Source organism: Bombyx mori, chromosome 24 (assembly GCF_030269925.1).
Source record: "Bombyx mori chromosome 24, ASM3026992v2".
Lineage (NCBI taxonomy): Eukaryota > Metazoa > Arthropoda > Insecta > Lepidoptera > Bombycidae > Bombyx > Bombyx mori.
Window position 1 is genome coordinate 3080974 of NC_085130.1, and position 13914 is coordinate 3094887.

At 38.1% G+C, this 13914-nt stretch overlaps 2 protein-coding genes across 2 annotated transcripts; one reads left to right on the forward strand and one right to left on the reverse strand.

The window, feature by feature from the left end:
• Positions 1-777: 777 nt before the first annotated feature.
• Positions 778-4550, forward strand: LOC110384794 (ommochrome-binding protein). Its single transcript, XM_021346365.3, has 2 exons — positions 778-1042; positions 2392-4550. Exon 2 carries the CDS (start codon positions 2397-2399, stop codon positions 3300-3302), a length of 906 nt encoding a protein of 301 aa, XP_021202040.1. The 5' UTR covers positions 778-1042; positions 2392-2396; the 3' UTR covers positions 3303-4550.
• A 5674-nt stretch (positions 4551-10224) lies between these two features.
• Positions 10225-11481, reverse strand: LOC119630447 (ATP-dependent DNA helicase pif1-like). Its single transcript, XM_038019942.2, has one exon. The coding sequence runs from the start codon at positions 11356-11358 to the stop codon at positions 10549-10551; it is 810 nt and encodes a 269-aa protein (XP_037875870.1). The 5' UTR covers positions 11359-11481; the 3' UTR covers positions 10225-10548.
• Between the last annotated feature and the right edge of the window lie 2433 nt (positions 11482-13914).

Here is a 13914-nt window from a genome sequence, read left to right on the forward strand (position 1 = left end):
CAAAAAAGAATATTCCCCTATTTCCTATTTCACTCGGGAATAGTGTAGCTTCCAAACAGTGAAAGAATTTTTTTAATTCGGTTCAGTAGTTTCGGAGCCTATTCAATACAAACAAACCAAGCTCTCCTCTTTATAATATTATAAGTATAAGTATAGAGTATAGACTGACGTCTTGTTTGTGTTTCTAATAACTGTTCTTATTGTCCTTTTTATCGTTTGCAATTAAATCATGTGGTGAGTGATACTCACCTGTCGAGTGCAAAGGGTTAAAATACAGCAGATCGTTTCAAATCGTTTTCAAAAATGATCATTTATTTATTTATTACTTAGATGGGTGGACGAGCTCACGGCCCACCTGGTGTTAAGTGGTTACCGGAGCCTTAGACATCTACAACGTAAATGCCGCCACCCACCTTGAGATATGAGTTCTAAGGTCTCAGTATAGTTACAACGGCTGCCCCACCCTTCGAACCGAAACGAATTACTGCTTCACGGCAGGAATAGGCAGAGTGGTGGTACCTACCCGTGCGGACTTACAAGAGGTCCTACTACCAGTAAAAACACTAAAAAATCTGATGGCAGTTCTCATGATTAATGGGTAATAAAAAAATCGCAGTACCTACCCAATCAGCAGTCCAACTGTAACGACTATTTTTTTGTAATTAAACAAAATCGTAGTTACGTAGTTAATTAAAACGCGGCTTGTTATTTATTGTTATCGTATGTTATTATTTTTGCTATGTGACCCTGATAATGAGATTTACCAATCAAAGCGGTCATATTGATAACGCGAGAAAATTCTATGTTAAATTATTACAGTTACATTTTACATATTAGAACGCGGTCATAGACGTGTTTTGTGTTTACATTTTTTAATGAATTTACATTAATTTATTTGGGAGTAAAATAAGGAAGACATTATTTTTAATTATTTATAGAGTTTGTTTTTCTTTTGTATGTGTTAGTGGCAGTGATTTTGATTACAACCGTGTTAATGTTAAAAGTTTTTGTTAGCTTTTTAATAAGGAACTGGAAATTTAAGGTAATTTGGAATTCAGTGTCAATTTAGATAGCTTGTTAGTCGTAGTTTTCTTTGTTGCTTAGAAGGCTGTACGAGCTCACGGCTTGGTTGATGTTAAGCGGTTATCGAAGTCCGTGGACATGACAATGTAAGTGACATAATCCAACTTGAGACACAAACTGAAAGTTTCAATTATTTACGCAATTTTTTATTTATTGCTTAGATGGGTGGACGAGCTCACAGCCCACCTGGTGTTAAGTAGTTACTGGAGCCAATAGACATCTACAACATAAATGCGCCACCCACCTTGAGATATAAGTTCTAAGATCTTAAGTATAGTTACAACGGCTGCCCCACCCTTCAAACCGAAACGTATTACTGCTTCACGGCAGAAACAGGCGGGGTGGTGGTACCTACCCGTGCGGACTCCCATAGGTCCTACCACCAGTTTAGGTCTCACTAATCTAACTCTAAACTAACTCTGACTAATGTCCTAATGGTCGAAATCTGAATTATATCATTTATATCTGCGCGACAGGCAGAAGGGAAGAAACTGGAGAAGGCCTTTACCTGTGAATGGGGTCCGTATACCAAAAAAAACTAACAAATAACCAACATTGTTTATCAACGATATACCCCGGTCTCCGGAGACCCATCTAGCGCTCTTCGCCGATGACACAGCTATCTACTACTCGTGTAGGAAGAAGTCGTTGTTGCATCGGCGACTCCAGACCGCAACCATCACGATGGGACAGTGGTTTCGGAAGTCCTAAATTTTTTAACCGATTTTTAACGAAGGAAGTTCTACTATATGTATTTTTTTATTATACGTTCCCCGTTTTCTTTGGTTTGGTTTCTTGGTTTTAAGTGGGTCAATTTTGAAAATTTTTTTTTTTATTCCAAGTAGGTCTGTTTTTGCCCCTACCTAACCGCTGGCGTGGGGCTATTATAGCTATGCTCGGGCTGGAAAGCGTCTCCACTGCAATTCATCTCAAATTTTAATTTTAATTGGCGTATTTTGTTCTTGAATAAGGTTTTTCATCAACGAATTTATAATATCAAAAATTGTGTTAAGGAATTGAAAATAGACGAGAACTGATCTCAAACGAATGAAGTTTTATTTATTTATTTATTTCAACTTTAATTTCAGTTTTTTTTTAAAACCATAACATTTTGTTAGTAAGAATTACTTATAATCTATGTTAGTAACTTAAAAAATCTAACACATAACTATCATTACGTACATTTTATATCATTACATTTGTTTTTTTTCCCTCCAAGTGCCTGCTGCAAAGGCTATTAATCAGCAGTCCCCTTTGAGCGTCGAAATTGAAGGTTGGTTTGGTAATCTAGCTAAAATATGTTTGCAGGTATAATGAGAATAGTTCCATTGGTACTCGCTCTCTTATCGCTGGTGTGCGGAAGGAAGGTTTGCGACACGTGTCTCGAAGGTTTCTGCTACGGAAGGGAAGTGATCTTGGAGAATCATCGATTATCCGGCCAATTAGCAATCGACACTGTGGATAACATACTCTATTTTCATTACAAAGATCTGTATTCTATCGATCACACAGTTGCCTACGACTTGGACGATGTCCGATTAAAATCGATACCCGGAATCGATTTTTCTTTCGCACGTGCAGTCGATTTAAATAGAAATGTTTACATCGGTGGCACACAAGGCATATTTAAATACGATCCACGTAAGAATTTGACTACCGAATATGGGTTATTTGATAAAACCATATGGCATATGCAGTTTAGAAACATGATTTATTACACCGTTTTCATGATGAACGGTTTGTATACATATCAAGACAAGAAGTCTGTGAGCATCACTAACCTAACAAAGTACAAACTCGATGATTTCATAATCGATAACCGTAACGATATATTTTTTGTTAGCGATACGAAACTTTATCGATATGAAGGTAAATCGAAACAGATTAATGTCGTATCGAATAACATGTACTCGTTGTTAGTAGATAAATATAATAATGGATATTTCATAGATATTTTGAATCGTGGTTTATACAGATTTAGCCATAGAATCAATAGGCTTTTTGAGGTTGGCGCTTTTGACAGCGGCGCGCCATTCAAAGCTGTTTTTGATTCGAACAACAATATAATATATTATGACAAAGGTAATGAGATACTGTATTATTTAAGACCCAACTACGGGCGATGCAAAATAAGTAGAGGTAAGAGGAGACAATATAAATCTATGGTTTCTATTCCTCGTAACAGTACTGGCTTCCTACAAATTAAAACGATTGACTGAACCAAAATAACCTCCGAAAACTAATGCGATTATTTAATTTTAGTTTTGATTAGTCAATTTTAGTTTGGTATTATAAATAATTTACACTATATTTCAAAGCTTGTATCTATTTTCTTTGGTTTCTACAAGGTGTAGATATAGCTAAAATTACTTTTATGTTTTCGCTCGTGATGACGAAAATGATATTATTATATACCTACCGCTAAAGTATATTAGTTTTAATTCGGTTTTGTTAAATTTTTTTATTGGACTAAGTAATTCGCGTCTATAGTGTGTGTAGTACATTGTATGTACTTAGGTATGGTGCGTCTGAGGTGGCATTATGTCATAGAATCTATATATTAATACGTGAAGCAAAAACTTTGTATCCCTTTTTACGAAAATTGTGCGGACGGAGGAGTATGAAATTTTCCACACTTATAGAGAATATAGAGAGGAAGTGCACAATGCTTTTTTTTTTTAAATAATGCATAAAATATACATTAAAGCAATAAAGAAAACATTACACACACTACATACCATGTATTTGACGCATACACGTATGCATACTATTTATTGTCAAACTTTTGTTCTTAACGTCTGTTGTCAAATTGAGAATAGATTAAATATTGTTTGTCTTTGTTAATATTTTTTATAGTGTAGTCTTGGCGAAATTTGTGATTATAGAAGTATAAAATACAATCATAATAGTGTACAAACTTACAATTCCAATTAATTATAGTCGAATTTCGACTACTGCGGGTCCTCTAGTTCATAGAAATTTACGAATCAATTCCAGCCTAACCTTCCACTATTAGTCTGTTTAATTTTTACGGAATTTGTCGTGGCATGTTTGACTTTGAGGTCGCCTTTTTTAAATTCTGTATGTAAGTATTATACGATTTTGATTCTAGAACAAGGTGCTTATAATTTCACCTATTTTTAATTATGTAAAAATATATATGTTTAAGTATATTGTTACGCACTGGGGCTCTGGATACATAAAAAAATATTCACCGGAGTATTATCCCGAGCCCTAATGCGTGAACAATATTTATTTTCGATTAGATGTCACGTGACTTATTAAATGTCAAAGTACCACAGATTCTAAAAAAAAAGCGTCAGTCTGTGAAAAATGACGAACCAAACTCAGCGGACTTGTTTGTGTTACGAAATTGGGTGTTTCAACAAATATGTTTTTCATTTAGCGCCACTCCTGGCGGTGCCGGTTTTCACAAGTTCATAATAAATATATTGGATTAGTACATATTTTTGTCTTTTATTTCGATTGTGTATTGTAGGAATTTCAGAATGCGTCCTAATTATTTAATTAGGTTTTAAATGTTAGCCGGGCCTGCTGCTAATAACGAAAACGCAATAATAATTACGGTTCTCCCATCCTTCAAATGGCAACACAGATCTGTTTTTTTAGGGGATTTTATGACCTGGTAACTAAGACCTTTAAGTGATGTCTTATTTTAATTTATATTCTTACTTTTATGAAAAATGATAAAATGGGGTGAAATGAAATGAAGATGATTAATTTGAGACATTAATCAACTAGGGTGAAATGAAATGAAATGAAATGAGATGAGATGATATGGGATGAAATATAACCTCAGTCAAATGGTGGTTATTTACTGTAATTTTTTCAGTTGACTTTTTGGAGGATCCCGAGAAGTTATTTTCAGCGGCTTTGTTTCATTTTCCTACATTTGTGCACTTTCACAGATACTAAACAGTTAATTAATAAACCACCGCTATTACACATTTAAACCTGAAGAAACACTAAATCGCCAAAATTAAACAAATCACACAACTTCACTTTTTGCGTTCCCGCCAAAAAGTCCCACAGATCTGTTCAGAAGTAAATACGAATCTACCCGCGCCGACTCGCAATACGTTTTACCATTAATTCTGATTATTATTATACGATTTTATTCCTTCATCGTCACTCATTCGTGATAGCTACACAGCTACACACGTATTCTCCAAGGTCATTGGCCTTATTATCGTTTTATCTATAACTTCCTACACAGATACACAGACCGACAATATAAGCTGTTGTCGCCAACGCGTTATTATTTACTGAATGCATTTTAAATTCATCTTGATTATGAGTCTGATGCGTCCCACATGATTCGTTTGATGTTGTACCGGTAATCCCAGTCACTATAAGATCGATTTCCGTGTCTCCCACTCTGAAACCATCAGCTTCTACCGAGAATTAGTAACTCCGCTTTGAATAGTGGGATTAGCATGAGCGGAAATAGTTCTAGAGGTATTTATGGGCTGTGGTTTTTTGTTAGAAGGATTACCAGGGGCGCGATGGTTTCTGCAGTTTGGTTAAGATAGGGGGGGCAGCTTATTCGCGAATCCTCTGCTAACTTAACGCAAAATGGGTTGCGAGCTCACCCACTCACATAGATCGATACTAATGTAGAATAGGGATTGTAGTGCATAAAATATAACTTCCACTGTTCCAAAATCTTCTGTTATAATAATAATAAAAAAATAATTAACACTTTTATTATGTACCCTTTGCTCATTTTTTAACCGTCTCCGCTGTCTGCCTTTTTGTCTGTCATTCTCTTTTTCCTTTCTTTCCGTTTTCTGCATAGACCTATATAGTAGGGACACGACATATTGTTCTATACGTACAATTGCTTATATAAATAGCACCCATTTTGAAGGCACATACATAAACATATTCTATCTCGTTCTTACTCAGCACTTTAACTCGCAGGAAAACAATATAACAGTATTTCAGTGCGTACATAAAATGAAACATGAATATACGTAAATGTCTCCGTCTCCGTCTAATGAGGCCGAAAATCCGCCATGTTTAGCGCGCCAAATGTCATTGTCACGTCAGTTCGGCCGTCTGTTTTGGGTTGTACATTATTTATTGACTTTGATATCGATTTAATATGATTGCTTATATAAAATTTCTTATTTTATCATGCTTAAAACATACAAAAATAATAATTAAAACATATTTTATAGGATCTCAAGAAAGTCGTCGGAACTATTTAAATAAAATAGTTTTATAACACTATTGTCAACTCGTTAAATATTTAATAATTAAGTGATTTTAGAGAGGAAGTCACAAGGAATGACGTTTGTAATTTTATTAACGAATAAATGTTCTGTAGGTGTTTTTTTTTTATCACGCGGTCCCTTGATAAGTTTAAAATTTGAATCACTCTCAAGTGAAAGTGATTCAAATGGTGCGGCGCACCTTCCTTGGGGTGGGCTGCGGTAGTGTGTTACGGACTTTAGAGTCAGCAAAACAATTAAAATAGATTGTAATAGTCTAAGAAAAACACGTACTCAAAATACGATAACATTCAGCATGCTAGAAATGGGCAGATGGCACTGTACTACGCCATATCTATAAGTTTTGCGACAAACAACAACTTTATAAAATCAGTGTAGCAACTTTTAAAAATCATCATATCATTTACTTGGGAAATTCGAAGGACGAACTTGTCTTAAATTTCACCCATCTAAATCATATCATATTTGCACATAACAATATACCTACTTACTTCCCATTAAAGTATAAATTCTACAAATAAAGAATACTCAACCATATTTAAAATAAAATGAGCCAAGAACGTTTATCGATAAAACCTGATAACATTGAAATCTTTTGTACAGCACTAAAACCGCCATGTTTTGTGGCCAGATGACGTCACAGTGGCACGAATTTTTGGTTGACGTTTCATTTCCATAAGTTTCCTACTTCAGTGGTTTTCTGTCACTCACATCTTAGCGCTTCGTTCCACACCCTTTTCATACGTTCCGTTCTTACCAATCCTACACTAATTAAAACACTTTTGCACTGTATACTTATAAAAGAAAAAGCACTGTAGTCAGCCGAGTGCTTTGTATTCCAAAAGAAAAATGGCGCGCGACGCAGCGCGGCGGTGTGACCTTGACTTGTTGATGTTGGCAGACACAGTGCGAATATTATTCAGTTATACAACAAATATAACGGAGCGTAACGGTCAGGATTTATTTCAGATAACGATTCAATTTTAAAAACATTCTTCTAACTGAATTGTATTTTCGTTGTACTTTCGTCACTCATGTACTATTATTAAAGCAATGTCAGGGTGTTATATCGGAACTTAGGAGCAATGAAACGACCGTACGTAATACGCTGATTTATTACTGTCGTGAGCGTAGAGGCGGCGCTGGGCCGCAGTATACGTAAGTACATAACAAACACTGAACTCCTCCCTCAGTATTTCGAAATACTAACAAACAAAACAACTAATTAGTTTACAGTTTAACTTAAAAATACCTCCTATAGTCAACCACCTTTCTTGGCCTCTTTGACACGTCGTCTCGGATCCTCCCGATCCACTAACGGTGCTTCTAGGTACTTCAAGCACCGGTCACCTCGTGGAACCCGCCGTCAGGTTTGAGCCCCGTGAGCTCACCTAATAGTTAAGGTTCCGCTGGAATAGCATCTCTAGGCTACCAGCTTAGGTAGGGAAAAAAAAAGGCCTCTGTTTGGTCGACCACGCTATCATCATCGTCTGCCCTGCTGCCGCCCGCGAAATGCATTGTACCTACGGAAACATTTATGTACTACGTTAACGAAATTGCGCGTATCGGAATTTATTAACGCGCGTTCATTACCAAATGTTTAGTAAACATTACGAATTGTACGTGAAGGCACTATGTTAAGAGGTCACCGTGGGACCGGTCATGGTTTTTTTTGTTACAGACGTTAGGACATTTTGTTATCCCTTCACTTTCTTTCCTATTTTTGGTTTGCTAGTGTTTGTTGCACTAATTTAAAACAATGAATTAGTCTTTTCATTTAATGACAACATTAAGTCAAGATTAGGCGTTGTAGTATTTCGATCATTAGGTTAATTAATATTTGTTTAGTTTCATTCATTAAATAATGGTTGGTTTAATTGGTTATTTATTACTATTATTGTTATATTATTTTTACATTTTTTTATTTTATTCTTCTTTTTTTAAGAATGGCAATTGGGACGCCTTTCTCACCAGTCTCGAGTTTACAAACATCTTCACAAAAACATAAATATATAATTTGTCATATGAAAAATGACATAAAAGTAAATGGAAGGAAGATGAATTCGATTAATTTGAAATTAATCAAATGAAATTAGATGGGACGAAATAAGGTTTCAGTAAAATTGTGGTTATTTACATGGACTTTTTTAGTGAAGTGTTTCGAAAAACCTATCTATATCCAGCGCCTTTATTTCAATTTTCTACATTTATACACTTTCGCAGATGCGTATCGGTCAATGAACCACTTTTAGTACATGTTTAAACCTAAAGAAACACTAAATTAACATAAAACAATTAACATAACTTCGGTCTTCGTGTTCCCGCCAAAATGTCCATTATTTGTTTTGTTAATGCTGTTTAACAAGCACTATGTTGTTTTTATTGTCTATGATGATGGAATATGCAGATCATAGAACCACGTTGAAGATCCGACTTTACACACATTTCGTAAAACAAACCAATGTAAAGCTCAGAGGTTCTTACCAATGCGGCGACAAATAATAACAAGTCTGCCCTTTTCTGTAATATGTCAATTCATAATTATCTATAAATATATACGTGAAGCAAAAAAATTGTACCCATTTTTACGAAAATTGCGCAGACGGAGGAGTATGGAATTTCCCACACTTATAGAAAATATGGAGAAGGAGGGCCGAATGTTAATATTTTTTTAATTATACATACCACCATGTATTTAACCCAACACACACATATATTTAAATAAATTCGCTTTATTTATTGTCAAACTTTTGTTATTGTTTAAAGTCTGTGGTCAAATTGAGAATAGATTAAATGATTTGTTTATAGTGTAGTCTTGGCGAAATCTGTGATTATAAAAGTATAACAATAGTCTGAGGGAGTTCATATAGAGTCCCTTCTTTATTTCGCCTGGTCGTGTTTTATGTAATTAACACCACAGTTGGAACAATATAAATTTTATTGTTGTAGCGGCATAAACAATTCTAAGTAATTACATTAAATTAGTTATTTAAAACATTATAAATTATTTTTACGTTTTATATATTTGGCGGTAAAAAGGTCACGTGTCACAGACTTTATTCCTTTTTCCCACCTTTCGTGCGTTCCGGCTTACGCATCATATAAAGGTGCGTTCTTAAACGCCACAAGTCTTTGACAATAGAACCATAATAATGTTCAAACTTATGATTTCACATAATTATCAGTGGTATTGGACTACTGAGGGACCACAATTCAATTTCAATTAGTATTTATTTGGCACCACAAAAAGTCATTTCGTAACGTTCATCTAAACTTAATATCAGTCATTGTGAATGAAGTCATCACACGTATCTTCTTGACCCTAACGGGTTTTGAATAATAATTCGGTGACCCCAAAATACGGCGATGTAACCTCATCGTTAACGTATCAAGGCATCAAGGAATTTTCCAGAAATTTAATCAATTAATTAATTTTAGTGGTCCAGCAGTAGTCGAAATTCGACTATAATTAATTGAAATTGTAAGTTTGTTCACTATTATCATTCTATTGTTAAGGACTATTATACTTCTTTAATCACAGATTTCGTCAAGACTATACTTTAGACAAATATTAATAAAGAGAAAATAGTATTTAATCTATTCTCAATTTGACAGACTATAACTGACAGACTGTAAAGAAAAGTTTGAGAATAAATAGTATGCATGCGTGTGTGTGTCAAATACATAATAGTGTGTGTAATGTTTTCTTTATTGATTTAATGTATATTTTATGCATTATTTTAAAAAATTTTTAGCATTGTGCACTTCTTCTCTATATATTTTATAAGTGTGGAAAATTTGATACTCCTCCGTCCGCGCAATTTTCGTAAAAAGGGATACAAAGTTTTTCCTTCACGTATTAATATATAGATAACTAGCTTTTACCCGCGACTTCGTCCGCATAAGTTTTTTTGTTTTCTCCCGGCTATAAGTCCCCCTGCAACAATGTCCCACTATCGTGTTCCAGTCCTCAACTTCACATCAAAATTTGTTCAAAAGCAACCTAAGCTACATAATGGATAGCTCCGAATGTTTCCTTAGTAAATATAAAAAGTAAATAATGTAAATCGGTTTAAAATACTACTAACTACCTACCTGCCAACCCCCGATGTTAGACAGTGTGACATCCGTAACATCGTCTGCGTAGGAAGTACTAACTTAATGTAAGTAGTATAATAATGTAGGAAGCTAAAAATAAGAGGCCTTATTACTGTAGTACATTTTTGTAAACTATATTCTTTGTTTTTCCCTCTCTGGCCAACACATGGAGATTCTGTGGACTTGAAACACGTGAGCAAGCCACGTATAATTGTCCGTGAGAAAAACAACTCTTTTCTAAATTAATGCCGGCTACTTTTAATGTTTGCCCCTGAGCTTTATTTATCGTCATAGCGAATGCGATTTTCAGCGGAAACTGTAATCTCTTAAACTGGAATGGCAAATCTGTCGGAATTATGGGTATACGGGGGATTAAAACGTTCTCTCCTTTTGCCATTCCAGTCATAATGATTGCTTTTCCAATATTGCGACCGAGGTGTGTCACTTGCAACCGTGTGCCATTACACAGTCTTGGTGCATCTAAATTCCGCATTAAAAGGACAGGAACGCCTACTTTCAGCCTCAGTTTGTGTGAAGGTACTCCCGACAGTTCTAAAGAATTAAGAAATTCTACAGGGTATGATGTTACTTGTTCAGTATCCATTACAGTGTCTACAGAGAGAAACTCAACAATATCACCTTCCACGCGTGACATAATTTGCTCGTTTATCTGTCCCACCATTTCATTCGTCAGCGCTAAAATTGCTCTTTCACATAACCAGTCTCTATTCCTCATATTAGTTAGCAGTTCGCTATAGACGAAGTTATTTAGATCATCTGGATTATGCACAACATTGCAGAATTCACGATCCAATGTAATCATGCCATTACCATCCTTTGCCATACGATCTTCTCCAATTTTAAGAAGAGCAGCAGCATATTGTCCAGATTGTACATCATTGTGTAGTTGCACTCTCATATTTGTAGACAGACTAAACGTTTTTACGTGCACCCATAACGTTGACGCTTTTAAACACGCATTTATTTCATCTGCAGGGGTGCCTTTAGTGATAACCGGCAAAGTCTGTCTAAAATCGCCCGCTAAAAGTACCACCATCCCCCCCATGATATTTGGATTCTTTATATTAACCAAGTCTTATAAAAATCCGTTCAGACGTTAAGGCGTGAATGAGGTAAACTTTTAAACCAAACTATTAAAAATCACTAACTTAATTAGTTTTCTGCCTACTGCCTACGCCTTAAGTACGATAGCATGAATATTAATAGCCCATATCCTTTTCTAGGTTACTATCTATCACCTAACTAAATTTCATCAAAATCCGTTCAGCCGTTTAGGCATGATAGAGCAAAACTTCCTCCAAAAACCATAAAAAAATCACTAACTCAATTCAGTTTTCTGCCTACTTCCTACCCCCTAAGTACTATGACGTGATCATTTTGATCTTATATCCGTTTTTAGGTAACCATCTATTACCTTACTAAATTTCATCAAGTCGGCCCAAAGACTTCGGCGCCTTCAGTGCCGAAACCCGCCTTCGTGCCGGCTGCAGTTCCCACGGTGTCGGCGTGGAAAAAACCGCTGCCGTATACGAAGGCGGGAACGGAAACCGCACCCCCGCCCCCGCTCGTGACACGCCCCGCGCCCCAGCCCCTGCTCGCACCTCGCCCCGCGCCCGCGTTCCGTCCCCCGCAACCCTCTGCCGTCAACGACTTCGCGCTCGTGCGCGACTTCGTTACCGCGGTCAACTTCGACCGTCTGCGATCGTTCGCAGACGCGATACGTAGGTCGGTAACCCCCGAACAGCGGCTCGCGGCCGCTTTCGATCATATGGACGTCTACGAGTCCGTGTCCCGCACGTTATAAAAATCTTTACCGGTAACCAATGGCGCAAAAAGGTAGAGAAAAACCGTATTCCCTTACGTTAGCATTCTATAATGCTAACGGACTCGCGCGGCAACGCGATCAAATTTTTGAATTCCTCCGCGACAATCTTGTAGATATTCTATTAGTGCAGGAAACCTGTCTGAAGCCCTCGCGTCGTGACCCGAAAGTCGCGAATTACGTCATGGTTAGGAATGACAGACTCACCGCCTCCAAAGGCGGGACTGCCATTTACTATAGGCGGGCCCTGCACGTTGTCCCTCTCGATACTCCCTCGCTCTCACATATCGAGGCGTCAGTGTGCCGTATCTCGCTGACGGGACACCAGCCGATCGTCATCGCATCCGTTTATCTCCCCCCGGACAAGCCCCTCCTGAGCAGTGACATCGAGTCACTGTTCGGCATGGGAGACTCTGTCATCCTGGCAGGCGATCTAAATTGCCACCACACTAGGTGGAACTGCCATCGTACAAACGTCAACGGTAGGCGTCTCGACGCGTTTATAGACGACCTCACCTTTGAAATAGTCGGTCCCCCAACTCCAACATGTTATCCGTATAACATCGCGCTCCGTCCGAGCACTATAGACCTGGCATTGCTTAGGAACGTAACTCTGCGCTTACGTTCCATCGAAGCAATGTCAGAGCTCGACTCAGACCACCGACCTGTCGTTATGCAGCTCGGTCGCCCTCACAACCCAGTCACTGTTACGAGGACCATGGTGGATTGGAATAAGCTGGGCACGTGCCTAGCCGACGCCGCTCCGCCAATCCTCCCTTACGGCCCGGATTCGAATCCATCCCCCGAGGACACCGTCGAATCCATAAACATCATTACCGATCACATCTCTTCCGCGATCATTAGATCTTCTAAAGAAGTCGATGTGGAGGACAGCTTCCACCGCATCAGACTGTCCCCCGATCTTAGGAATCTCTTAAGAGTTAGGAACGCGGCAATCCGGGCCTACGATCGTCTTCCCACGCATTCAAACCGGATTCAGATGCGTCGTCTACAACGCGAAGTCCACTCCCGCTTAAGCGACGCGCGTAACGATAATTGGCATAGTTATTTAGAACAACTCGCGCCCTCCCACCAAGCATACTGGCGACTAGCTAGGACTCTCAAATCCGAAACTACCGCTACTATGCCTCCCCTCTTACGCCCTTCAGGCCAACCACCGGCATTCGATGACGATGACAAGGCAGAGCTGCTGGCCGATGCACTGCAAGAGCAGTGCACCACCAGCACTCAACACGCGGACCCCGAACACACCGAGTTAGTCGACAGGGAGGTCGAGCGCAGAGCTTCCCTGCCGCCCTCGGACGCGTTACCCGCCATTACCGCTGACGAAGTTAGAGACGCGATCCACAACCTCCAACCTAGGAAGGCACCAGGCTCCGACGGCATCCACAACCGCGCGCTAAAATTTTTGCCAGTCCAACTGATAGCAATGTTGGCTACAATTTTAAATACCGCTATGACGCACTGCATCTTTCCCGCGGTGTGGAAAGAAGCGGACGTTATCGGTATACATAAGCCGGGCAAACCGAGAAACGAAACTTCTAGTTACCGTCCGATTAGTCTCCTCTCGACGATAGGAAAAATTTACGAACGTCTCCTTAGAAAACGCCT

Coding starts and splice junctions, on each gene's coding strand:
- LOC110384794 (XM_021346365.3), top strand. CDS start 2,397: ATGAGAATAGTTCCATTGGTACTCGCTCTCTTATCGCTGGTGTGCGGA.
- LOC119630447 (XM_038019942.2), bottom strand. CDS start 11,358: ATGAGAGTGCAACTACACAATGATGTACAATCTGGACAATATGCTGCT.